Here is a 26,799-nt window from a genome sequence, read left to right as displayed (position 1 = left end):
CCTAAAGAAACGCCTTCCCGGGGCTTGGATCTCATTGTACTTTTCGTCGCGGGAAAGTACCGGTTGCGGGAGAGCGGGCGGGAGGGAGGGAGAGGCGGGCGGGGGCGGGGCAAACCTAGGCCCCGCCCCCCGCGGCGCCATAGCAATGGGGAACGCTGCGCCCCGCCCCTTTCTGTTGCTGTGACCGTGTACCGGGCAACTACGGAGGTGGTCGGCGGCGCGGTGTCAGGTGAGGTGAGGCGCACGGACGTGAGGCGCGGTGCGGTGGGGGGCGAAATGCGGGGTGAGGTGCGAGCTGAGGTTCGGTGAGGCGGGCGCCGGTGCTCCGCTCCCCTGAGGCGACCCAGCAGCCGCCGGCCCTGCGGCCGGGCGCTGCCCCTAGGGTCACAGCAGGGCCCTTTCCCCCTCGGCCCCCCTCCCCTCACACACCGGTAAACCCTCCCACAGGTATTTGTAAATCCTCCCAATGCTTTACCTGTAGCAGGATTAGTAGATAGTGGAAACCGTGCGGCAGGCATAGAGTTTCACCATGAGGAGGGTCTTCCCTTGGCCTTAGCTTATAAATCCCAAATCTAGAAACAGGCCTGGAAGCCAGCTGGGGCTGTGCACTGCGCTCGGGAGATCTATTGACAGAGCTCTGAGGCTGAGGTAAAAAACAAGGATAGGGTAAGGCCAAATGAATTAATTATGTTGATCAGTTTTTTGCTGGCTGTTAAAGTGACCTCAAACCAGAGATCAGTTTCAACCTTTTTGGATTTCATTTGGTTTAGTAGAAAATAGTTGTGTTATCTTCAGCATGTGCTTTCTAATGCATCTATAGGTGTTCCTGTGTCTTCAGTGCATATCAGGATATATTAACCAAAGACAGAATCATTACGATACAGCCGTAAGGTAAATTAAGAGGCATAGCAAGCCAGGCAGGGGCATTTCGTGCTCTGCTGTTGACTTTCCTTGTTATCACAAGCAAAGCACACAATCCAGTTTGCTTCAGTTTTTCCTTCTGAGGAAAGGGATATTTTTTTTTTTCTCATACTGGAAACAGCCTTGGATGAAAATTGTTATGCATGTGCCAAGTAGTGCTTGTTATTCTACCTTTGCTTTCTGGCCTTTACCTTGCTATTTTTGTCATTTTGTTGTTATTCTCTGTTTAGTAGACTGGAAAGAATTCTAATCGTTTTGATTATGGTTCTTTGAAGGTTCACTTATACACTCTTCGGATGAATTAAGGACCAAGACTAGGTTTTCTGTAAAGAGTGAAAGGCTCACTTTGGTTAAGGATTCAGAAACTTCTGCTGATGCCAGGCTGTTATGTTGAAAGAATGCCATACAGTGATGCCACAGAAAAGCCACCATTGTTCAGGTAGAGAACAGCATAAAAATGCCATTATATTATTCATGAGTATAGGTCTGAAGTTGTAAGATTTGCACTGGGAGCTAGCCAGACACCTGAATTCTTGATCACAACATTAATGACTTGTAATAGACTGTCTCCTTGCCTGATGTAAATTGGGTATAATGAGCTCCTGCCTCTTACAGTGCAGGTTAACAGGCTAATATTTGCAATGGCATACATCTTGTATGGTTTCTCTTTTAAAAATAAAGTGTATGTCGTTTTTGTTCAAAGCAATCTAGTTACATACCTGGTCTGATAAATTTTTTTGAGCTATATTTTAAACTATTTTAATGGTTTACTTGATGAGGCAGTAATGATTATGTAATAAGCAAGAAAAGAAATTGGTCTGTCCATCTTTTTCACCCTAACCATTCTGCTGACTGATGACACTCTTATTCTTGCTTCCTCCAAGGAGAAACACATACAGTGCCCCAGCTGATGAGAAGAGCGTTGGGCAGATAAAAACAATTTCCACATTTCTTACTAGGTTTTACTTACCAGTTGGTAGATTTGTATACCTTTTAGAGATAGTATGATTATCTTTGTAGTTTACACATACTAAATCTAGCAGTTATTGCTTTTATGCCATCATAGCAGATTTGAGGTTGTGACCAACCCAGGCTAATCTGTTCAATTAATCTCAGAAGAAGCAACATTTATTCTTTGAAGGTAGAATGAGTCTTATGTTAACTTAAATGTTAGATTTTGCCAATTAAATTTAATCTTATACCCATTGCAAGTCCCTCCTCTTACATATTTATTACAAATCAAAGCTTTATTCTCCTTCTGTTTCAGAGAAGCTACATTTCAAAAGGCTTGGAAAAGTGTAGATATAAATCCACCTGAGGAAGTCAGAGCCCTACCTGATTTTGTCGGTAAAATTGTTCTCCTTTAATGTCAGATATTTTAATTTGCTTTCATAGGAGGCACCATACATATAATGGTTTTAGCTGAATCAAGGTATAAAATCAAGCTCAGAAATGACCTGACACATTTTTGATGATTTGTAGGTAATTCTGAGGATAAAGAGTCTACTCACAGAAAAAACAGTTGTAAAATTGTCAGTCAATTACAGCATGTGTTTAGATGGTAAATTCCAGTTACAACGTAAGCAGATCTCATTCATGGAAGTTGCAATTTTTTGTATCATACCTGGAATTACTTCATAGCTTCCATGTTTTTATCCTTCTGAAAATCACAAATTAATGAAATAAAAGGAAATTTTAAAATATGCTTTACTATTTTTAACCTATATTTGCATACATTTCCCATCTCGTGGAAAGCTGTCGTGCACTGTAATAGATGCACAAATTACAGAAGTCAGAATGTGGATTTAGTGATTCATTGTGCATGCATTATATATTCTTCAGCAACAGTTCCAAGCTACATCATCCTCACTTCTCTCTTGGCAGTTCCTGAGAAAGCAGGGAGTGATATCTTGGAACGCTTGTCAGAACGCCGGCGAGACCGTCATTATGAAGCAGTAAACTCAATGGATCATGAGCTTGACTGCATTGCCAGGGTAAGAGTGGATTTTGTGATCCAGATAGAGTACCATATTAAGGTCAGGGCCTAGTATTCAAGAGATAAGACTGACTTCCTTACCTTTTTAGGAAATGGAACCCTTCTTTTTGGAATCTGGAAAATTCCTTCTGACAGAACTGATGGAATTGGATACAAAAATTGAACTTCATTTTAAAAAGATTGAGTGTGACACTGCTCTGGAAGGTTTCTCAATTGAAGTAAGGCAGCTCAAGCCATTGTCTCATCTTCAGTTATTTGTAGCTGGTCTGCATAACATAGTTTCTTATGTTTTGCTGTAGTTTTAACATATAAATGCTTCTTTTTTTTTTTTTTTTTTTTTTACATTTACTTTTCAATGACATTGACAGAAAATCCTTCTTGCAGGGTTTGGAAGAATTGCGGAATATCATCCATCAGGAATGCTTGACCAGAAGGAAGTGGATTAAGAAAACTATTGAATCCTTTAAAAACGCTGAAAAGAATCGAGCTAATAAAGTGAGCTGTAGTCCTAATAGCTGTTAATTGAACATAAGGTTATTATTTGCTTGTAATGCTGGATGCAGAACAAATAGCTTGTTTCCATGGGAGTCAAAGGGGTCTGCCAGAGGTTTTGTTGTGTAGGTGATTCCAGTCTTCTCATCAGTAGATCATTCTCTCATTTTATGCCCACATAATCAGAAGAAGATACTTCTTTTCCAGTTACACGGTCTTTGTTTTGCCCACAATTACTTGTACTAAAGATGCAAGGAATATGTGAGCTGCTTTTACTTTTCTACAGGGTAATTTATGTCAAACTGTCATCAGGTCTAATGTTATTTTGTTGGGATATAATGAATCTGCAGCTGAGAAGGTGCACATGTGTGCTCTAGCTAATTTTAGTTTGGGTAGGCTGGGTGCCAGTGGCAGACGTGCTCCAGTTATGTAGGCTTCAGTCTGACCTGTCAAAGTCATTGGACAAACTGTAAATGTTTGGATAAATAAATGAATAAGTCCATAAGGAAGTCCTTGCTGCTTTGTCCTTGCGGGTAAGCAAAGGCTATCTGTTACACCTGTGTCAGTTTGTCCTGTCTTTGCAATGTAGACATGATGAATAGGTCCAACAGTATCACCAGTAACTTTTGTGCTTGATTAGATATGAAAAATACCAGAGATTACCATTTTTGCTTAAACTTCCTGTCTGCCTAAAACAACCACTGGTGAATTCACTACAGATATTTGAAAGGAAGTTGGTTTGACTTTTAAATTCAGCTTGCAGCCTGTCTGCACAGCACTCAGTTATCACAGATATTAAAGACAAAACAGTTGAGTCGTAACAAATGGAATGTTTCAGTTACTAGTTTTATGAATAATTTAAAAAAAACAGTGTTTAAGATATGTAAGATAGATATTTTAAGATTCACTTCTCAATCTATCAATTTAATTTATTTCAATGCAAAAAAATGTCTTGTTCATATCATTGCTTAACTTAGGAACCTGACAGTTGAGTTATACAGATTGTTATTCTTTTATTGCACAGGTAACAGATGTACTGAGGAAGTATACTCTGATACTGGAGCAAATTTCCTTCTTCTTGGCAGCTGATGTTCACAGGTTCATGAATGATAAGGCCATGGTAAATCTTTCATACTGGGAGTCTGTTTTAACTACAGTCTGAATATTCTCAGAATGTCTTTCTTTTTAACTGGAATTCGTTATTTCTGCCTATCAATCACTGCAATATAGGAGAGTTTTCTATTTTGCAGGGTATTTTTCATCATTTGTATTCTTTTTACCTTGTTTTACATAGAACAGGTAATTATTATTTTTTGCATGTTACATGCTGCTTTTATTCCTGTTTGTATTTTTTTAATATGCAGACGATTAACAAACAACTCTTGGCTAATCGGAGGACAATTGCCAAGCTGTTCCATAATTTGATGAAATCAGAAGTGAATAAGGAATTATTACATCAATTGAAATGGGAAAACAGAGTTAAGGACTGGAAGCTCATCCAAAAGAACTGTATAGTTCAGAGTTTCAGGTCAGAGATTTTACAATTACATTTCGGAGTATGAATAACACAAAGTGACTGGTGTTTCCTTGTGTTTTTTTGTAAAAAGTAATGTTTTATCAGAAAGCTAAAAGAATTTGGCATTCTTTTTTTAGCTGGTATGTATAAAACATATTTTGTATTTGTATTTCAAACGTGATTTTTTCCCAAACATATACTTACTTCAATGTATTCTTCCATCCTACAGAGAATTTATGGCAAATGAAGAAATACAGAATCCCCCAACTGTGAAAAGAGAAATGGAAAATATGATAATGGATCAGATTGTACTTAGTGGAAAGAGACTGGAGTTTTTGCAGCAGCTTGGGTATGACAAAAGAGAGAACAGGAGGAAAGGAAAACAGAATTCTTTTTAGGGTTAATGAGAGACTTGACTATGAAATACACTTTGCTCCTTTTCAGTGTGTGATTGTACAATGCAGCAGTAAGGCAGGGCCTAAACTTGTTTTGTAAAGCACTTTTTAATGGATAAATGCATTACTGGATTTTAGTGCACCAGTTACACTAAATTGGGGGTGACTGAGGGCTAGAAATGCAGGAACACAACAGTTAGTGTTATTAACATTTGAAAGAGTAGAAAGGGGCAGACAAGGATGGGTAGATAAGTAAGAATTGATGATCTTGTCATGGCATTATTTCTGGGGGGCTGTTTAATTTGAAAATGAATCAAAAAGGACTCTTGATAGAAATCTAACAGTGCTATGTTTGAACGTCTGTCCTGACAAGAAGATGGTTTGGGTGCAATGCATTACCATATTTACAGTTTTTCTTTAATAAGTATGTAGCAACAATAGATTACAGTTAGTTTCTTGTCAGTAAATATTGGCCTTGAAAAACAGCAGTCATCTTGTTTTATTTTCATTGCTGATATGGCTGTAAGTAAAATAAAGCACAGTAGTATGGTTACTCCAATTCATAATCCCATCAGTTCTTAAAGGGTAAAATCATATTTGAAGATATCTGACTCTTGTTTCCTATTTCGATAGTGATTTATTCCCTCCAACACACACAAAAGCTGAGATAAATGAATGGTATGGATCTTTCATGAAGTTAAACAAAAGTATAGGTAAGTTGGGAAATCATAAAAACAGTCTGGAATTCAAGCAATCCTTTCATTCTGTTTTCTAGGCAGTAATGTAACAGTTGCTTTGAAAGTATATGTTTGCTATATGCTTTGTTCCATGTGCCTGCCTGTACTTTCTAAGTTGCCCTGAGCTAGCAATAGGACCAAAATAAGCTGCATCACCTCCCTTTTGCCAGCACAAGCATTTTTGCATGGTGAGATCTAGCAGGATCTGACTTGGTTAGCACCAATCTGGGGAGAATAGAAGGTTAATTTTAATGCAGATTGGTTCTCAATCACACAAAATTACTCCTTTTTTTGCATGATCAAAAAATCTCCTCTTGGAGAATGAGAGGGGCAGTATTTGAGATGCTTCCTTCCTCTGGGTCCTGGCTTTCTCTCTGTGTGTCCACCTTCTGTTTCTGCAGAGCGTATCCTGTCTTAATGTTTGCAGCCTGTATAGTAGCAAAGAAGTTGCTAGTGATTGTAAATAACTCACTACTTTTAAGCATAATGATAAAAAGATGTGTATTAAACCATCTCATTTTATTGGTTGACACTACTGGGATATATTACCTGTGCTGAGACTCAGCAGAAGTCCTCTGGCATGTTTCCATTTCACACTGCACTGTGAAATACAGAATCTTTACAATGGTTTGTTCTTCCATATCCTTCAGATACCCACAATGTAGAGTGTATGATGAAAATACGCGTCCAGTATGAGATGGTCCAGCAAAAATGTCTGGCAGAAATGCAGTTATGCAAGGTTAGTATCATAGCTTTGCCAGTTCCTGGAAGGACTGTTGGTAACGGTATAGAATGTGTTTTTACAGGAATGTGTGATTGAGGATCCACCAAACACTGAGATAACAAGTGAAATTACTATTTAACCTCTGTCTTATTCTGTTAGAATTTTGTTTCACAGTAGCATGTGGTATTTGTACTTGAAGTGTGTAAAAGCAGTAACAAATGTCAGTAACGACAGGAGTACTGTCCCATATGTAGGTGGAGGACGCAGGGTCAGAACCTTCAGCCTTTGTGCTGATTATCTTGGGAAAAAAATTCTACCTCTCTGCCTCAGTTTCTCCCTTTGTGTCCAAATCGAACTGTACTATTTACTAACATAATGTGAGATCTAAGGCATTGAATATGTCTCTACCCATTCACAAAAGAAGAAACACTAAGTTTAGCCATACTCTCTAAAAGCCACACAATATTTGTTATATTAATGCATGCTAATAATTTGACGTTCTTTTCATTTAGAATAAGCTGTTGAATCTGAATGTTTGCACAGAAAAAGAGGCTGAAGAAACTGTGAATTCTGACTTCCTTCACTTGACTGAGAAACTTAAAAGTCGGTTTGAAGAACTGGAGTGTATGGATGTACGTTTATTACATTTATTTTTATTACTCTCTGGGAGTAGTCTGTTCTTCCTGTGCTGCTGCCTGAAATGCCATACGCATCTTAGGCTGTTGATGGCATGTTGGAAAGAGGTCCATAGTCTGACTGAATACCTGCCCCACAAATAAAAAAAGTTTGGTTGTGATTCAAGGAGAAGAGTACATAAATGTTTGGTTTATGTTTATAATAGGTTATCAGGGATGAATTAGGTATAGCCCATCCTGCCTGGAGGCAGAGGAATGATTTAAATGATCTCCTGGATTTCTTTGGATCCTGTCTTTTATGATTCCATGCATGAAAATGACTGGGAAGTTGTTCCTAAAGTGATAGATGGCCAGATACTTCAGGGTATACGCAGAACTTTTTGATTCTGTGCTTTATGTATCAGAAGAATAAACAGAAGTTTTATACTGTCAGCTTCTAGAACAAAAATCCACATTCTTATCCAGTTTACTTGGACTACTTTTTCCCCTTGAAATAGAAGAGACAGTGTTGAATACTGATAGGCATAGGCAGCCTTTTATCATGTTCTATGTCCCCTTACTCATTCATTTCACTTTCCAGCAAACAGTTTTATAGTAACTTCTTCACTTAAATGTATTTCTTTAGAGAGACTTTCAGGAGCTGGCCAAACACAATGAGCAGAATTTTAGAGACTTGTACAGCTATTTTCAGGAGGTTATCAATCTCTGGGATGTCCATCAACTTAAACTGTCCCAGCAGCAAGATGAACTTCAGAAGAAACTAGATGACTGCAGATGGAACCAGGACAAATTAATACAGGTATAAACTTAAAAACAGGGATGTGGTGTGATGTAAAGAAAGGAATTCTTAGTGCAGAGAACCCTCTGGAATTTAAAATACCTAGTATAAAATTTAAAACATGATCTTTGACATTTATACTGGAATTTCTCCAGGGTAGGTTCATTCTGTCAGGTACATTTTTTGCTAACTGCTTGATTCACACTTAATGTACAGTCATATCTTATTCTTGATATGGCAATGGTGATAAAGATTGTATTTTGTGTATTAAGTCACTGCAAGTTTCTATTACTCGTAAGATCTTGTGCAAGTATAGAGTCTTGTTTGTATGTCAGGTTCTCATATTACGGGTATAATGTGCAACTTGGGGTGGCAATGTCAGAGATGTTCATTATCTATGAAAGATCTTCATAACAGATGAGTTTTGGTAAGGTAGCTTCCCTTCTTGGTGTAGAATATATGTACATAATTAAATTATTTGTATCCTAAATAGTTATAAAGCATTTTAGTAATTACTAGATCATTTTTACTGGGTTCTTTTTATGTGGCCTTAGGTGAAGGAAACTAACCTGGATATAATTTTGTATAAAATGAGAACAGCAAGCTCTGAAGAAAAGCTGAAGAAACATTTGGAGAAAGCCCTTTCTTGTTTAGATGGCATTAGAGCTAGGTATGAATTTTGTAGTGCAAACTTAAAAAGTAAAGCGTATTTGAACGTTGGTTGTACTACTTAGGTGTTGTTTATGCTGTAGTGGGAAGGCGTGGAAGAAACCTGCTTGCTACTTCATGTAAGAATGTAAAATAAAATAAATTCCATATTGAACAAGGTCAAGGCAAATAATACCCACATTTTAGAAGTAGGACTAAGGAAGACTGGTATAATTTAAAAAAATATACCAGATTGGTATTCTTATGTAGTTTGCCATGTCATCCATGCCACTGGCATAATTATTTATTTAGAAGGTAAAAGTGATAGTTCAGATTCTTGAATCACAGGGATCAGAAAGTAGGTCTGTGCCCTCACCTGTGCTCACAGATATGATCTCTTTCAAAGTTGCAAGGACTAGAAGTTAGTAATAACTTACTTTGGCTATCTGAACGTATTTTGCTAATCTTTGTGACATTTCTCATGATCAGGCATTTGCATCTTAAAAGTCACATCAAAATTGGGACATACCACTCTCCTCGCTGGAGTTCTCAGCAAGAGGTTTGAAGATTAAGTAGCCATAGAGGAAGCAGTTATATTTTCCCACCCAGAAGGTCTTTTCTGTCTGTTAGATCAGAAGCATATTAGGAGAGTGATATGGACCCGAGAGGAGATGCACACACCTAACACTGTAATTGTGTTTAGAGCTGTTGGTTCAGTACTCCTTATATTCGTTAGGACAATTAAAAAAAAAAAAAAAAACCAAAGGTAACATACCTTTTTAGGTGAGTGAAAAATAGAGCAAGAGGTTGCAGAGATGGAATGTAATCTATCTGAACGTTTGAACACGTACATAAATTCCCCATAATGATCTTCATATAGGAGACAAAGCAAATGTAAATGAACACAGGTGTGAACACTGATTTTTTTCTTGAATCAAGACTCAGCTTGAACTATTAGTTTTCATTTCTAAGTGAAATGAAAATAAACCAGGAAAGCTTCAGTTCCACCTGAGCATGACACAGAACTAACATGTAAAAAAGTAATTTGACCTCTCACTTCTAATGTTCCTTATGTAAGCAAGCACAGGTCTGGCATTTGGTGTTGCAGCACAAGCAAGCTATCAGGCTGCAACAAGGCTTTACCATTGGTCAGATTCTACTGTCTGTGCTATAGCTCCTTTCTCCAGAGGCCAGACCACCCTACTCCTCCCCCATCTAAACCTCTCTCCCACACTCCTCACTCCTCGGGCTATTTAACTACTCAGCAGGAATGAGTTACAGCTGCACATCATCCATGTCAATCAACCCACTGCTTTCTCGGCAAGGCCACAGCTGCATATTACCAATGCCAATCAACCCACTGCCTTCATTCCTCTACAGTCTGGGATGGTTTCCCATCCAAAATGAAAGATCTGAAATACTTTATTGTGAATATTTCTTAACTTTTGTGCATTTATATATTTATAATGAACTAATCTCTGCTAACATGCCAGGATGTGTTTGTATTCAGGCTAAAACAGTTATAGCACAATGTTCACCCTAAAGGTTTTATGAGATTGGTTGTAAAGTTAGATTTGGATTGAAAGACATTGTAGTCATCTTTCATTTTATTTCTATACATGCCTGAGTCTCTTAAACAGTGACCTTAAATTTGACAGGTACAAGGCATTCAACCAAGTTCTAATGGATGAAGTAATGGCTTACCCAGAAACTGTTTTGCAGGAATTAATTTCTTATAGTATGTCCATCAGCCAGTATTTTAATGTGAAGGAAATCTTCAAACAGGTATAAAGAAAACAAACTTCTAGTTTAAAATCTTACTGGTGTATTCATTTTTCACTTTGGGGAAAATTTACGTTAGCTTTAAAATTTAGATTATATAAACTAAAACGTTTTGGCGATAGGACCAAAGTGCTTTTGGCAGAAATAGAGGGGGGGGGGGACACAAACCCTTTCTTTGTTCCACACTTATAACTCTGTCCATGTTACAAACTGCATTTCAGCAAATTCACTTGCCTTTAAACAGAAAACTGCAAGGTAACAAAATCATATTAATCAATTTGAATGTTATAGCTTCTTTAGAAGTGATACATTCAAGGTTATCATATCTTATTGAAATAGATACATTTTAAGAAGGAATATGGATATCTTATAAGCAAGCAAATCCTTAATTTTAAATTGGGGGGGGGTGTGTTGTTGTCTTGCTTTTAGAACTTGCAAGGAAAGGTGGACTCCACATTCCAAGATCAAGGTAATACCTCAATGATACAAACAGATATTTTTGCTTGCTTGCTTTTCAATCTGTATTTCTTTGGATAATGACCAGTAAAACTCTGCTTTAACTGGACAGAACTAGTTAAGGCTTCAGAAGCTGAACATCTGGTGGAGCAGCAAGCTGAAAGCATTGTGCAAGACGATGAAGGAGAGGAAAAGACAGACAGTTGTCAACAAGAAAATGAAGAAAGAAACACAACTGAGAATGAGGAGGCCTTTCCACAGGAAACTGAAGCAGCAGAGGAAAAAGAAGATGGGGAGAGCATGCCTCATGCAAGTGGAGAAATTGAGCATGCAGGACAGGGTGTAAGCTTTACACAGGTAAGTGAACAAGAGAATAAATTTGAAAGTGAAGGTATCTTGCGCAAAATAATGATGAATAGGAAGTCTTATTTTTGCTGAGCTAAGTCTAAATTCCTTAAAATAGATTAGATTTAGTTTGTACACAAAGCATACAGGAGTCATTGTTTTCATTCACTTCTGGACTATTAGGGCTTTAGATCCTTTTTATGGGCTAACGGAGTGTATAAAACAGATTACAACCATTCTTTTTGCACTGCTTTTACCCTTGTAAATAACTTTTGCATAGTTGGGGTTTTTTTGAAATATCTTTCTTTCTTTCATCATAGTATTCTTAACCCATGGTGAATGATTTAAGCTGTATTTTTATTTAAGTATTATTTTTTCAGGTCTTTAGTTACATGAATTTCTTACTATAACAAAAATCTTTTAAAACATTGGTGACTCTGCCTATGGAGACTTACAAGCATATTCTCTGTATGAATTTTGTCTAAATGGAGAATAAGAACATGATTCTTAATATCGTTAGGATTCTTCCATTAGCTTGTGCACTGTTGATTCTATGCTTATACCTTTCAAGGTAACAGATGATGATTTCCAATTGTTTCCTAGGCTATGTTCAACAACAGCAAGGCAGAAAGCTCTGAAATTGCCACTGAGAGCTTTTCCACTTCTAGTGGAAATTCTTACACAGTTCTTGGAGTTGAAGAGGCAGAAAAGACTGACATCCCAGAGACTTATTTTACAAAATATGAAAAAAAAGAATCACTTCCTATGTACCTGAGAAATGTACTTATCAAAGAAACAGTGTTTGTAGAGCTGAAGAAAAGGTTAGTAGAAGTGTCCCTTTAGGGAAGAGAAAAATTCCAGCTGTTTGAAAGAAACATTAAACTAAAGATGCAAAAATTACCTAATTATTTTGATGTTATTCCTCTTTTTAAATTGATAAAGTTAAGAGAATTTTTTTATATTGCTTTTCATCCATGACTCTAAGTACCACATAAGCATTTAGCTGTTACAGAACATTATTTAGTGAGAAAACATATTACAGAAAGGCAAGTAATTTGCCCAAATTCCCTGCAGAGCCATGAAGGTAAAATTCCTGGTACTTAGGATATGCAGCCAGCTCAAAATCTCTACCAGTATTGTGCACGTGGTAATGAAACCATACTTTTTTATAGTCAGAAGTTCAATTCTTAGATTTAATATATTCAGTAAATTCCTATTTATTACTTACTGTTCCTTACTGTTTTCAATCATAGGATTCGCCTCTGCATTTTTGAACACTTGGAGAAATGGTTTGCAGAGTCCTTGTCCAACTCTGGTGCCTTTGTAGCTGCCAGGCAAGAGGAGCTGTATTCTAAACTTCAGCTGCGTCTTCACTTGCATCAACAAAGGCAGGAGGATATAAAGACAAACATCTATGATCTTAGAGCTGGTAGTCACTTTTATTACTCTGAGCATTACATATCTTCATTTAGAGATGACCATAAGTAGACCAAAATCTATTTCAGTGTCAGTTGACTCAGTAGCAGAGGACAAAAAGAAGCAGTTGAGCGTCTGCTATTCCTAGTATAATGTTACTCATATATTTTTAAAAAGACGTTTCTTTCCTATAGCTCATACTGGTTTGTGCTATGTCATGTTTGGAAAATAGCCTGCAGTGCCTTGATCAATTACTTGATTTTAAAAGATGTAGAACATTCAGTTCCTATCATCAATATTTGTAAATCCTTATTCTCCTTGAAATTATTTAACAAGTTTGCAATGTACGAAAAATAATTTTAAAAGTGTTGCAGAAGAAGGATTAGCAAGTGTTGAGAGAGATTAAATGCCAGGGCTTGTCTTCTGAATACAGGAGAGGAAGGATGTAGCTCTATGAAATTTTACTGAGCAGCTACAGATTGGCCACTAACCAGAACTCTTTTTTTTCTTTTTTTTTTTTTTTTTTTTTTTTTTTTTGTATGAGAAGTGTCGTTTTTTTCTGGTGGAAAAAAATTGAGACAGGTTTGTTGGTCTTGTTGGTCTTTACGTATAAACCAAAAAATTATCTTTTGGGAGAACAGGCGAATAATTTTTCAATTCCACTTTTTCCTGCAAAGAGGTCAGGTGCCTTTTCTGACAGTTTTCTTGAGGCTGACGAGCTGGCTTTTGACTTGTCCAACTGTCATTCCAGAAGGGAGACCAAAAATGATTTCCCCCTCCGCCCAAAATAAGGCAAAGTGTATTTTCCACTAAAAACAAAAGACTCCTTTACCTTTACTTTTGTTACAAGGCTGAGAACAAAGAGATAATGGAGATGACAGCAGTGACCAAAAATAAAGGAAAAAGAGAGCTTAGAGCAGAAAAGACATTTGTGATTTGAATGGATTAGGAGCTGCCAGGGATATATGTCAAACACAGGAGAAAAGTCAAAGAAACAGAATCAGATGGATTTTATTTGTATGTTTTAGACTCTCTGAGATCTGGCAGTTTATTTTACTGCTGCTTCTGATAACAGGTTGGCTGGTGGTTGTGATAGTCCTCAGTAAACAGGGAATAATGACCATATTGTAAAATTTCTTCTCAGCGGAGCTGTTGCTTCACAGAGAGCATCTAGAGTGCCACTGTGCAGCAGTGGTGGAAGCTGTGGAAAAGGAGAAAGCTGAATTTCTCAAATTTCATGATTACCAAAATAACATCATCAAAAACTTACATTCACGAATCTGTGACATGGAGTCCACCTTCCTCAATGCTCCTATGACTCAGAAGTAAGTGTGCCACAGGTGTTGCTGGCTGTGAATTTCCATAGTTAAATAGTCCTGATTACCATCTGAGATGTTCCTGATTTGCATTCTGAATCTATTTTGTATGTCATTATTTCTCAATGAAGACTGCTTCATGAAACCTTAAGAAAATGTAAATAATTTTTGTTTCCTGTATCTCTCCCTGAAGAGATTCAAATCAGTAGTGAAGGGATGACAATTTTCATATATTTTCAAAGTGCTGGCAGTCTTAAAGTAGAAAAGATGTTTCACCTGTTCAGATGTTATCCAGTTTACTGAACCTGCACAGTAATAGCGATTGGTTTTGCAGGATACTCTTCAATCGCATCAATTGCTTGCTGATATCTTCCAAGTGTTCAACAAAATAAGCACAGTTCAGTGAGTTGCTCTCAGAATAGTAATACACTCTTGTGTTCTCAGATTTTGTTCATGTCTTTACAGCCAGCAGTCTGAATCATGATCTATGCTCCTCTTTCTATGTTTTCCCTGTCTTTTATTATTTGCTGTTAGGTTAGTTTCTTCCAGCAACAATCTGGTCCCAGAGCTCCGTAATCATCTGGAAATGATCCAGGTTTCCCTGAAGAGTTACCAGAAATATTTGGAGGAAGCTTTAGGAAAATTAAGGAATTCAAATGTGAATTTTCTCAAAGCTTGCAGGTATAGAGATTTCATGGGAGTGTTGTTTATAAATAGTTACCTATTTCTGGGCATCAGCATCTGTTGCATGGGCAGAACAGTAAAATTACAGCTTATTTTTTTTATTCATCTAGTTTGCCATTAAACAAATTTATTTTGTTAAGCCACAATTATACTTTTTTCATCACATTTGTGTTGGTAGCTGTGTTTTAGAGCTGTTTAGCTACTATAGTCTTTGAGAAAAGGAGCACTTATAGCTACTTGCTTTTACTTTGTTGGTTGCTTTCAGATTATTTTTGGAGGGAGGTAACTTTTCTCCTGAGGAGGCAGTGTATTTCAGCAAGCGTCTTTCGGAAGAAAGTAAGCGTATTGACTCCTTTGAAAGTTCAATCAAGACAGACATGGAGAAAATGAAATCAAGCTGCTTGGATCAGGTGTGCAGAGTTTCATCCTTTCAAATTATGTATGATATTGGCATATTTGATGTGATTTATAATCAGCCTGCTCCCAGATTAGGACTGTAAAACTGTTCTGTGTGTAATTACATGATGGAAAAAATAAGTAGAAATGGTGAGGTTTGTTATTTAAGTTTTAAAAAGTGAAAATTAATTAGTTCTGTCTCTTGTTTCTGGTATTCTTAAAGGCTACCGAACTTATCAATCACTCTGAAACAAAGTTGCGTTATCTCTTTATGAATCGAGTCTTTCTGGAGAACATCCAACGATTTTTGAGAAATCTACGAGTGCAAATCAAATCAGAGGTACAAACAGAAACATCAGAACTTTGTTTAAATGAATTATAATAATTTTTCTTGTATTGCATTGAAGAGATTTTTTGGCTGAATGCAGATTGGACAAATGTTAAGTGACTTTTTATATTCATACAAAACCTGTTTTCTGCCATTATCAGCTTAAAACTATGTTTTTACTACTGCTGCAGTTATGCTGGAACACTATGGTCTAGCAGCACATTGAGTATATACTTCTGAATGGACCAGCACTTTTGTGGGCTGCAGTAAAGGACATTAAGTGTTGCTTTTGTGAATTATTGTTTTCAGCTTCTCCTCTGAGTACCAGTGATTGAGCGTTTTTACCAGTGAGTCTAGTGGTTTCAAAGTGGCAACTCTAAAAATCTCTTGAATAGGATTTCAATTCACCAATATCTCCTTCTGCTTTAGGTAGAAAAATCCAATTTGCAGGCAGCAACATTAAACTCTGATCTGGAGATGCTCCAGCAGAAGATAGATGCTTGTGCTCACCCTACTGTAGATAAAGAAGTAAGTTCTAATTAGCACAATATTATATTTAATTTGACTTGGTATTGATTTGACTCACTGTGCATGTTTGTATGATGTATAAACTAATCTTTTTGAGGTAGACTTATGTTTATATGCATTCAGGGGTTGGGCGAAACCAGTGCTTTATAACAGAATTTTTGCTCAGGAAGGTCCTGTACCTCTTTTCCTGTTTGCCAAACAAAAACCTCAGTCTCTGTACAATCTCATGGATTCCACATGTGTAAAATAAAATGGCAACAGAACAGAGTCAAATGATGTTGTATGCAATGGTTACTGTATTTTAAAAGTCTGAAATAGCTAGTTTGGTAAATACCTTCTGTATTATCATATCTTTAAGGCTTTGACTTCTGAAGAGTTGTATGGTTTTGCCAAAGTAGTGTTGCAAGAACTGAAAAAGAGGAGCCAGTATCTTGACTGCTTGCTACTAAAAACAGTGAGCCCACATAATAATGTAAGATAGCATTTAAGTTTTCTGCATTGAATTCAATGAGTGAATTTGTGTACATATATGTTTTAAAGGTTTTTCAGAATCTGTGCTTTGAATTTTCAAATGAAGAAAGATGCTTCGTTATGCCAAGCTGTCCAAGACATTGTAACATTAGGTCAGCTTTTTTAAGAGGCTGCATAAATCAGCGCTAAGTTTACTAAAAGTTTAAGATGTGCAGCATCACAATGAGTTACTCAGTTCTTTCCAAGAGTTTATTTTCAAGGTGTAGCACTGTTCATAAATACATATTTCACAGGTTTCTTTAAGTAATGTTTTAAAAAGTTAAATGTGTCCTGAAGAGATATTTTTTATCAATTGGGTTTTGGGTGGTTTTTTAACTTCCTTGTCTGGAAAGTCTGCCTTGGTTTTGTAACCTACAGTGAATCATTGTTTTAAGGGTACATAATTAAATACTGCTTATGATAATTAGGCATCTCTACTCTTAACTACTTTTAAGCCTCTCAGAGTTGTATTGTTGTAACAACATTACTACTGGAATTACAAAAAAGTTTCAGCTTGTGAAATACAACAGTGTAAGTCCGGGAGATCTTCTTTAGTCATCAGTAATTACATGTAACACTTTCACTAATTGTCTGCTACAGTCCACAGGGTTTCATTTTTCTTCCCATTTCAGGAGGACTTTACCCCTCTTGCAACAGATGTTTTGTTACAAGGTCCAATTGCTGTTACCATGCAAAGAAGCGCAGGTGTCAGAGCTGAGAACAAAGTGTTGGTGACGGGGCTGGATCCTGTCAAATATCCTTTGTTAGTTCCAAGCAGCATGGAAAAGCCTGCAGTTGATGATTTAGCAATAAGCGTTATCAAAAATTTACTTGAGTAAGTACTTTTTTGCTTAAAGGTATTTTTCTGTATATTTGCTATAGATGCCTCTTCTCTTCATGAGGTTCATAACACTACAAGGGGCTTCACCGTAGTATTTCTACATCTATATTCCTGAAGCACATAAAGGTTTTCCTAAATTCATATTTTGTAGTTTACCTTTCTATATACAGAACTATTGAATATCTTGTTCACAGGTAATTTACCACATACTTTTTGATCCAGACTAGCTTTAAAAATCAGTCTAGCTGAGACTTCCCTTTTTAAGTACAAGATTTCTAATAGCCAATACTGCATTGTGAGTAATAAGTGACATCTAGTTTATAGCACTATGATACATTTTAGGTATTACATTTTTGTGTTCTAGAGCCTTATTTAAGTTAAAAGGTGATTATGTGCTACATAGTTGAATCAACATACAAAGTGGGAAATGAACAGTATGACAAGTGTGTGATTTGCAAATAAATATTTTAATGCAGTGCTTCTTGTAGAAATTTTAACATTCCAGTTAAATAGTTAGTCCCATGAAAGTTCTTATATTTACCATCAGTTGAAAAAGTAATCCTATCTGCTAAATATTATCTCAAAAATTTAACTGCACTTAGCACACGGTAGGGATGGAGACATTGCATAGTTCTCTATATAGTATATAATATGGTATATAATATAAAATATCAGAGTATTCAGTAGCCAGTTAGCTCTATTTTTTTTTTGTTGTTGTTTCAGAATAAACCCATCCAGAAAATCTTCAGACTTAAATAAGGAAAGAAATGATCACTCAAATTCATTAGGACCAGGTGTGCCAACGTTTCTTTTAATATATTATATTCCTTTAAGTTGTAGTTCCTAGCATGTCTCTGAGCAGGTCTGGCATATGCCTTACATGCTAGTTCTGAGAGAGTTGTGCATCCCAGCTTTTTTCTTGAACATCTTTACTTCACAATAAGATGATGATTTTTGACTCTTAACCAATGAAAGCTGCAGAACAAGAAAATAATTTTAGAGAGTACCCATTTTGTACCCACTGATAGCAAAAGGGAAAGGGGGTGGAGAAAAAATTAGAAGTCATGAAAATAGATAGGAGATCAGGGATCCTTCTCACAGTGTATTATCATTCACTCAAAGGTGAGTGCAGAGGTAACCCCAACTGCTCCCTACCCAGCATTCCCATTTCCTTATCTCTTTTCTCCAGAGCTTGACTCCTCCAGCGACTCCCAAAGATATCCTCTCTCTCTTCTGCATTCCTAAGACCCCATCACAGCAAAGACTAGGGACGTAGCCCATTCATTCTCATTATTACTCCCTGCCTTAATGTTGTATTAAATCTCCTCCCACCTACCACAAATTTCTATGACATTCCTGTTACTTATGCCCCAAAGCTCTATTGCTGTTGCCACTGCTGGGTTACTTCAGTTCTGTCTGCCAGAAATGATTGTTCCTATAGTTGAACCCTTAATGTTGTAAGGAAACATTATAGACAGACATGAGAAAACAATTATATATATTTTTATAAAAATATAAGAAAAAAATCAGTTGGCATTTATACAGTATTCTTCATCTTCTGTTGATAAAGATAAAGCAGCTCGAATTCATCCCAAATCAAAAAAGAAGGATTCAGTTCAAATTCATCCCAAATCAAAAAAGGATTCTCACTTAAAAGTACCTGATGAAGGTCCTCAGAACTCTGCTACTCAAAGCAGTGCAGCTCAGACCACCAAGAAGTCATCTTTTAAAAAAAGAATGCCAAAAAGAAGGTAAGACCCCTGAAATGAGGAATTCCACTTATAATATTTCCACACAGAAATTTACCTAAACTTTTTCCACTGCCTCTTCTCTGCAAAATTCTTAATGCTTATTTGTGTTAGTCTTCTTTCCATCTGTGCTTAACATTTGAGATCTCTTTCCTGTTTATGTCCTCATGATCAGCTCTGCTTTTTTTTGTCCAGATTTTGGCTGGGAAAACATTCTTCTTTTTCTCCTTTATCTGCTGTTGTTTTGTGTTTTGAAGTTGTTGAAATATAGACTGACCCCACTATTAAATCAGTATGGCTTAACTTTCAGGTCTGGTGTCCAAATAGTATGTCTTCAGCTTAGTTCGTAGATAGATGAAACGGGCTACTGTAATAATGAAAACAATAGAGAAGTTTCGAAGAGCTGTTGAGGAGAGAATCCCAAGAATTTTTTTCCATCAAAAATTTTTTTTCCACATAATACTAGTTTTAGAATTACAGTTTTTCTTCAGTTTCATGTCCATTATATGACTGACTAGCTCAAATAATCAGCCAGAGAAGGGAAATGCTTGTGGATCATTTCAAATTAATGTTTTGCCTCCCTAGGCAGCAGAAACGCACCACATCAGTTCTCAGTGACCAGAGATTCCAGATATTTGGAGAGAAGCCTCCACAATCTGAGTAAGTCTTGTAAATTTGTAGAAATAAAAGTTAATGTGCAAAAAAACCCTACCTATCTATTTCTTTATTTATAGCTGTGAACTACAGAGTTCACCATTGAATTTTGAGGTATTTAATCTTGATAGTTATGGATCAAAGTGTTTACAGAAAAGTTCCTTTTTGTAGCATAATAATAATAAATATAAAAGTGATCCATTTTGTTCTGTTTAATGTCTGAAATGGGTGACCTCATTGGAGCCCATTTTGTACACTTAGAAAAAATGGGCTGGAAAATGTAAAATAGCCTGTCTTTCAGTTATTTTCACCTCTGAGAAGATCAATACATTTTATACACTACATTCTTGTGCTCAATATTACATTTATATGAATAAGGAAGGAACAAACTGTTTAGGAGGTGAGTATTAAATGGTTCCATTTTCCTTCTCCAAGAAAATTATATTTTTTCTTGATATGTGCAGTTGTACTATATAGATTTGAGATATTTCATATGTGCCATGCAAGACTATTAGAATTAATGCCTAAGATGTTTAAGTGCTTGGGAATTTTGTTCTAGTATTTCAAAATACTTCCAGTAAACAGCTAGACCCACCTTCAAATATTTTTGCTTTATCTAAAATGCACGGTATTTTCAATTTTTAGATATATATATGTGCATATATATAAAAATTGGCTGAGATTGCTTTTTTCTTACAATGATGTGGAATTGTTCTCCAGTAAGCATATACAATAGCTCAGAGTCATTGCTGCTTCTGAAGAGAATCTGTACTAATGGGGCTGAAGGTTCTTAGTTGTTCTGAATATTTGTGTATCTCTGAAAAATGTATTAAAATAAACCTGAACAAAATATTTGAAAAACAGTAAATATTGCCAATGGGATTATTTTACAGTGTGATTTTCTCTTTTTTAAATTTTGTTTTTAACTTTGTTTTCAGTACTTTTAAGGGGATTATTATGAATATTCTCTGGACAGGTAATAACAACTTGCTCTGCCTTGCTGAGGTAAGAAAACTCCGTGTTGTTCTGTCACTTTTGCTTTCATAGGTCTAATCCTGTGTCAGCTAAATTATTTGGTTGTTTGCAAGGTTCACATGACCATACAAAAAATTTCCATTCTTCACCAGTGCATCTAATTTTTAAATAGTGTTTGACACTGTGGTTTTAATCACAGGTTTCTTTATAAATATTAACTAAGCATTTCAGAATCAAAGGAAGAAAACTGGTCTCCAATAAGAGTGTGGCCGATAGCCTTAAGTATCCCTGCTACTGTTATATGCCTAGATGTGACTTGTTTGAATGTGTTATCAACAACTTTTCTTTCTTATCTTTACCTTCTGAAGGAGTTCTACCAAAAAGAGAAGACTGAAATCATAATGCGTGAAGATCTGCCAGAGACATTTGAACAATATGCAGAAGTGCTCAAACAGAATCTATTGTCATTGCAACGTCAGACAGATGATTATTACAATTCCTGTCTTAAAGGTAAATTCAGTTAAGACTTTTAATTTCTTGTGCATGTAATTTTTCAGTTATGTAAACTGAAAATTGCAGTGATTGAGAATGATGTAGCTTTCTTAATCCGTTACACTCAGTGGAAAAACTCCAGTTGATTTTACTGGAAATTGGGCCAATATTGTCTTTTACATATTAGCAGCTATGAAAAGTGTGGCAGAAGGGCACATCACTTAGTTGAAAGACCTGTACAAGGTCACATATTTTAGTAAGTGTATGTTTCTCAAAGCATTGGACCTAGAAAAACGAATGGCAGGGAGAGAATCTCTGAGGGAGAAAACTCTAGGTTGTTTGACCTTAGCAGTGTACATTCAGTCAGCCGAGCGTTTTTTTTACTTGCAATGAATATTTCTGTGACACATAAACACCCTGTCTTTTCCAAAAAGAATTTCAGGATCAGCTGAAGTTGTTTGAGAAGCAGCTCCCTTCTGTCTCCCAGTTGGCAGTTGATAGTCTTTTTAAAAAACACGAGCAGGAGCTCAGCTATTCCACTGGTCAGATTCAGCACATCTTCGATAAACAGCTGCAAGACTGGGAAAAAAAGAAGGTATGTATCATATTGGAATATATTGGACATATTGGAATGCTTCCAGTGTTAGCAATGCTAAATGCATCGGAATTATAAAATTTACTTTTTATTAATCTCACTGTTCGCTGGATTACTGACTGCTGAGCTAGCCACACATTTAGTTTCTATGTTTGCAGTTAGTCTGTTAGTCTTCTACTGGAAGCTTGGTATTGCTAGTAACTCAGTCCCTTCTATCACTGCTTCAAGCATTGGTCTGCCTCTGTATAATCTTGTACAGCTCTGCCTGTCATTTTACACTTAGATTTTAAACTCTCTAGGGGCTGTGACATAGTGGTATGGCTATAGAACTCATACTGTATGGATGCACTTCTTTGTAGGTACTATGACATAAGGATAATGAAATATCATTATTTACTATCTTTCAAAAAAGAGGTATATTTTATCCAGGAGTATCAGAACTGATAAAGGAATCATAATAGAGATTACGCAGAAAATGTTACAGAGCAGTATCTTGAGATTTTATTCCTCTGAGTATTAAGTTCAATTCAGGAAAAAAGTACAAATATAAAGATATAAAAAATATCTTGTTTACCACTTGATAGGAGAGATTATTATTTGCTGACAACAAAAACCAAGGTGAGATCAGAGGCCTTGTTCTCCAGCAGATAGGCAATTTGGTATATAAGCACAACAAGGTTTATTTCTAGACAGCCAAGGAATACACTAAATTTTGTCTTTCTGAATACTTTATATAAAATATGTGGGGTTTGCTTATTCCTTATTATGCCTCAATTGCACATTATTTACTTAGGGCATTTCTTTCTTCTGTATTTACCGAAAGGCTGTGCACAAGAATCAATTACATCCCTCCCTGGGACACCCAGACAACTTACTTCAGCTGGATGGTTTGTACCAAGACGAAATAAAAAGGCAAAAAGACCAAGCTGATGGTATTCGCCTCAACACACAGATGCTGCAGGTAATTGTAAAGCCGTTGCTTAGTATGGACTTAGATGTTACATTTGGAAAGGAGAGTACGTGTTGGATACATTTTTCCTCCCTGTCAAACTGGAAAACATTTTCCATTTTAGGCAATCCTGTTTATCTTTTATGTTAGGTATTACTAGCATTAGATCAATATATACATAACTGCATATGCACATGTACACGTGCATAGATCTATTGTGGGGCTAACTGATCTGATCTTTTGTGCCATACATGGAACATACTGAGGAGGAGACGACTTAGATATTAATAGCAGAATTATTGGCTTAAAGTGTAAAGTGGGAGCAACAGTGACATCCTCTGGTTAGTTATGTTACTTGCAGACAACAGATGCCTGGAGGGGTTTCTCCTGTGTGCATTTCATTAGTGCGAATAATTGACATTTTTCTACACGATATTAAGAACTGGAATAAGCAGAATTTTATAGGAGAGATCCAGGAATCAAAACACTTTCCCTGCTCCATCCTCTAGGGTTCTTGAAGGTCAGTTCCCCGGCATTAAAGGCCTTTGTTTACTTCTCTCAGGCTACTTAAAATTCTATCCTGTCTGCAGAGTATATATACTTTTAATTCTGAAGTAATATGTCCTTCTCCTCTTAGCTCTGCATACACGCATGGAAACACACATTCCCTGTTTTAGAATAATACCTGGCCAGAGCACTTCCACCCAAAGTACCTGAAGTCTAAAATGGCCTTTGCTTTGGGCAGAAGGATGCATTTACAGACAGCTGGTTTTATCAGGTTTAGAAGCTTAACCCAAATATACAACTACTGAGCACCTATGCACAGAACTGTAGTGTCTTGTACTTTAGGTAATCAGGTGGTGTTTGGAATACAGCAGAGAGGCACTTTTAGACCCTTTCATGTGCAACTTACAGCCTTTTGTCTTGCCTGCAGCTGCTGCAAAATGTCAAGTTTGGACACTTGTGTAGTTCTTTTGGAGCTAAACTAACAGGAGAGGAGATCAAATTATCAAAGGAATTCGTCTCATTTTTTTCCAATGTCCCAACAGGACTGTGTTGCTGAGCGTGCTCAGAACTTTTTTTCTGCACTGGCTGCCTTCACCGAAAATCTGCTCCTGGAATTAGATGAAAGTATCACTATTGATGATGTACAAGTAGCAAGTAAGTAAAGAAGAGATTGCTTGTTAAGGCCTCTGCTTCCTTCTCAAAGATTGCAATCATCTTTTCCTAGGAAGAGGAGACTTTTATATGCTATAGTACTTTAAATGGAAAGTTTTGCATGATCAGGTATGCAAAGCTATTTCTTGAAAGTGAAGAGCATCTAGCTGCATATAGTTACTTCTAAACAATTGTATTACTGCCATTGTTTTGTTGCTGCTGAGTATATCTTCTATTATCTCTCAGAAACTGAAATACCAAGAGAGGAGACATCCACTTTAATCTGTCATAAAGAATTCGCACTTCCTCTAGAAATCCATGAAGTTAAACAGTTAATTGAACGTGGGAGCAGGTAATGTTTGAAGATGCTGAGCACTGCTTTATGTAATTTCTCTTCTCTAAACTAGTATCGGGCACTGTCCTCATGGTTTTTTGCTGCAGTTGTTGAAACTGCTGAATACTATGCTCATCATTAGTGATGTCATTTAACTAGCTATGGGACAGTTTGGGTGGGTAATGATTTTAAAGAAAGAATAGCAATGGATCCAAATAAAAGTGAATTATATGTTGTATTGTGAAGTGATACAATTTCAATTATTGCTATGCCACTTTTAGCCACTTTAATAATTCAACACTTGCACACTATATTTATAGATCTGAATTTTCACTCAGAAGATATGAATTCTATTTACTGTGCAGAGATCCTGAGGTTTTCAAAGAAAAGGTGGTTGTACTAAATAATACAGCATTTAGGGTAAACCTTTTGTGGAGATGAAAAAAGTGATTAATCTTTTGCACTTTTAAGTACAAGTAACATGAATTAGTATGATCTGCTCTATTTTCTAACTTTCTCTCTCATGAGTTTTGCTTGCTTATTTGTTCTGGTTTTTAAAGGACTTGGCCAGGAATACCCATGACTACTATAACAGGCAATTCAGACTATATTCTTTGCAGAGAAACTGCATCAGTTAGAACAGCTAAGACTACACTGGGCCACGTAGCAGCAGTAGAAGCAAGAGATGCTGCATATAAGGTTGGTCTGTGGGAAAGGACTGTGAGTGGGGCTACTACTGTTGTGGATTTGTCTTTTCAAGAAGAACATTATAGCTATGTATAAGTTATTAATATACACAATGTTTTCAGATCTTAAAGCCATATTAACCGTGTGTAGAAATCCTTTCTTCTGTTTGTTTCTTTGTGATGTTGTCAAAAGCAGACAGTTGGTTTCTCAGGGAACCCTCTCATTCAGATACATTACAACGGGGAACTGTTTCAGCAGAGAAGCATGGATGGCATTAGAAACAGGACACTTCATGCATTTTGGCAGCATCACAATTCAAAAAGTAGCTGCTGCCACAATGCCATTTCAATACAGCTTGCTTTCACTCATCTTTGTAAAGCCTGCAGCTCTAACCTTAGACAACAAGAGGCTGATTTTTCCATAAAAGGTGAAGGGCTGTGGGGTACTTTGTACCTATCTTAAATCCTGAACTATCACAGATCATTGTTTCCATCATAAAAATGATCATAGAATCATAGAATTGTTTGGGTTGGAAGAGTCCTTAAAGAACATCTAGTTCCAACCCCCCTGCCACAGGCAGGGACACCTTCTGCTAGACCAGGTTGCTCAAAGCCCTGTCCAATCTGGCCTTGAACACTGCCAGGGATGTTCTTCACTAAGTTTACTAGAGGAATGAACACATTCCAGACAACTCTGAGACTCTGACTTGCACTGACTATAGCTTGCAAAACAGCAGTGCTCAGCAATTAGGAAATAAATGGTCTGTGTTTATGCATTTGTCCTGGAAGTAATTGTACTTCCAGTGAACTGAAGCAATTTTAAAATTTTATTTTTTTTTAACAGGGAAATATAAAATACACTGTCAGCAGTGGCAAATGCCATCAAAACTACAAATTTGCATGAGTGTTTTATGTATCTAGTTATGGTACCTAAGCACCTGGCTACAGGACAGTCTAGTTATGGTACCTAAGAACCTGGCTACAGGACAGTTTTGAAGTGAATGCAGCTTGTCAGCAGGGTGTGATATAGTAAATGCATGCCACAGAAATATTTTCCTGAATGTATGTTGCATTAAAAATACAGTATTTTATATTTTGGAGCATATACCCTTTAATAAAGGTGCCTTGAGGTTTTCATGGTAGTCTACAGATTTCTGTTTAGGTGAAATACCTTTTTAGTAGCTTTGTAGTAGTTCAGTTCATACTGGTGATTTAGGAAGTTCCAGCAAGGGCCAGAGTGCTTTCTGTGTTTGGGATGCATGCTTTCCTCTCTATTCTCTAGAGAAGGCAGCTTTTTAATCTTATGAGCTAATAGAGGTGAGATTAAGGTCATGCATTTTTGGCAAAATTTACATTTTGCTAAAAAAATTTCGTTTCAGAAGTCTGTAAAGGGAACACAGAAGGCAGACAGTGAATAATTTGTTGTTCATAAAGTTCTGTTATCAAAGGCAGAAAGTTAGTGGCCTGTATGCAATCTTCTGACACAGTGGATCAGGACCTGGTTTTAGGCAAAGTAAAATTATATTTCATGCTACCAATTTTGTCATTTATTGTTGTTGTTCTGTTGTTGTTGTCATTTGTTGTTGTTGTTCTCATTACAGAAATACAAATGTAAACTTGAGCAGCAGTTTGCCCAGATCAAGGAAGAAAGTACAGCTCGGCTGCTGACAGTTCAGCGTTGGGAAAATTGGTGGAAACGATCTGTCCAGAAGATTAAGGAATTGTACAAATGAGATCAGTCAAATTTTGCTGGTGTTCTTCTGC

The 26,799-nt window shown here is 36.7% G+C and overlaps 1 protein-coding gene across 5 annotated transcripts; it reads left to right on the top strand.

Moving 5' to 3' along the window:
- Positions 1 to 110: 110 nt before the first annotated feature.
- CCDC180 (coiled-coil domain containing 180) lies at positions 111 to 26,768 on the top strand (the record flags this gene model as incomplete). 5 transcript variants are annotated; one of them, XM_080402955.1, is made up of 37 exons in its annotated part: positions 111 to 229; positions 1,197 to 1,360; positions 2,189 to 2,268; positions 2,806 to 2,915; positions 3,007 to 3,135; positions 3,302 to 3,412; positions 4,434 to 4,529; positions 4,774 to 4,937; positions 5,155 to 5,274; positions 5,954 to 6,033; positions 6,708 to 6,796; positions 7,294 to 7,413; positions 8,042 to 8,215; positions 8,749 to 8,864; positions 10,501 to 10,627; positions 11,054 to 11,093; positions 11,193 to 11,437; positions 12,029 to 12,246; positions 12,679 to 12,854; positions 13,986 to 14,166; positions 14,692 to 14,838; positions 15,107 to 15,251; positions 15,461 to 15,577; positions 15,995 to 16,093; positions 16,452 to 16,565; positions 17,236 to 17,438; positions 18,168 to 18,238; positions 19,015 to 19,195; positions 19,778 to 19,852; positions 20,785 to 20,851; positions 21,190 to 21,331; positions 21,748 to 21,908; positions 22,732 to 22,869; positions 23,907 to 24,018; positions 24,262 to 24,367; positions 24,910 to 25,048; positions 26,637 to 26,768. In XM_080402955.1, exons 2-37 carry the CDS (start codon positions 1,296 to 1,298, stop codon positions 26,766 to 26,768), a joined length of 4,590 nt encoding a protein of 1,529 aa, XP_080259081.1. In that variant the 5' UTR covers positions 111 to 229; positions 1,197 to 1,295. The 5 variants fall into 5 exon arrangements, with proteins under 5 accessions (XP_080259081.1, XP_080259080.1, XP_080259079.1 ...); XM_080402954.1 differs by lacking the exon at positions 111 to 229 and adding an exon at positions 236 to 891; XM_080402953.1 differs by lacking the exon at positions 111 to 229 and having other exon boundaries at positions 236 to 1,360.
- Between the last annotated feature and the right edge of the window lie 31 nt (positions 26,769 to 26,799).

The sequence above is a fragment of the Falco punctatus genome, assembly GCF_963210335.1.
Source record: "Falco punctatus genome assembly, chromosome: 9".
In the NCBI taxonomy this organism is placed as follows: Eukaryota; Metazoa; Chordata; class Aves; order Falconiformes; family Falconidae; genus Falco; species Falco punctatus.
This window is presented reverse-complemented; position numbering and strand designations above follow the sequence as displayed.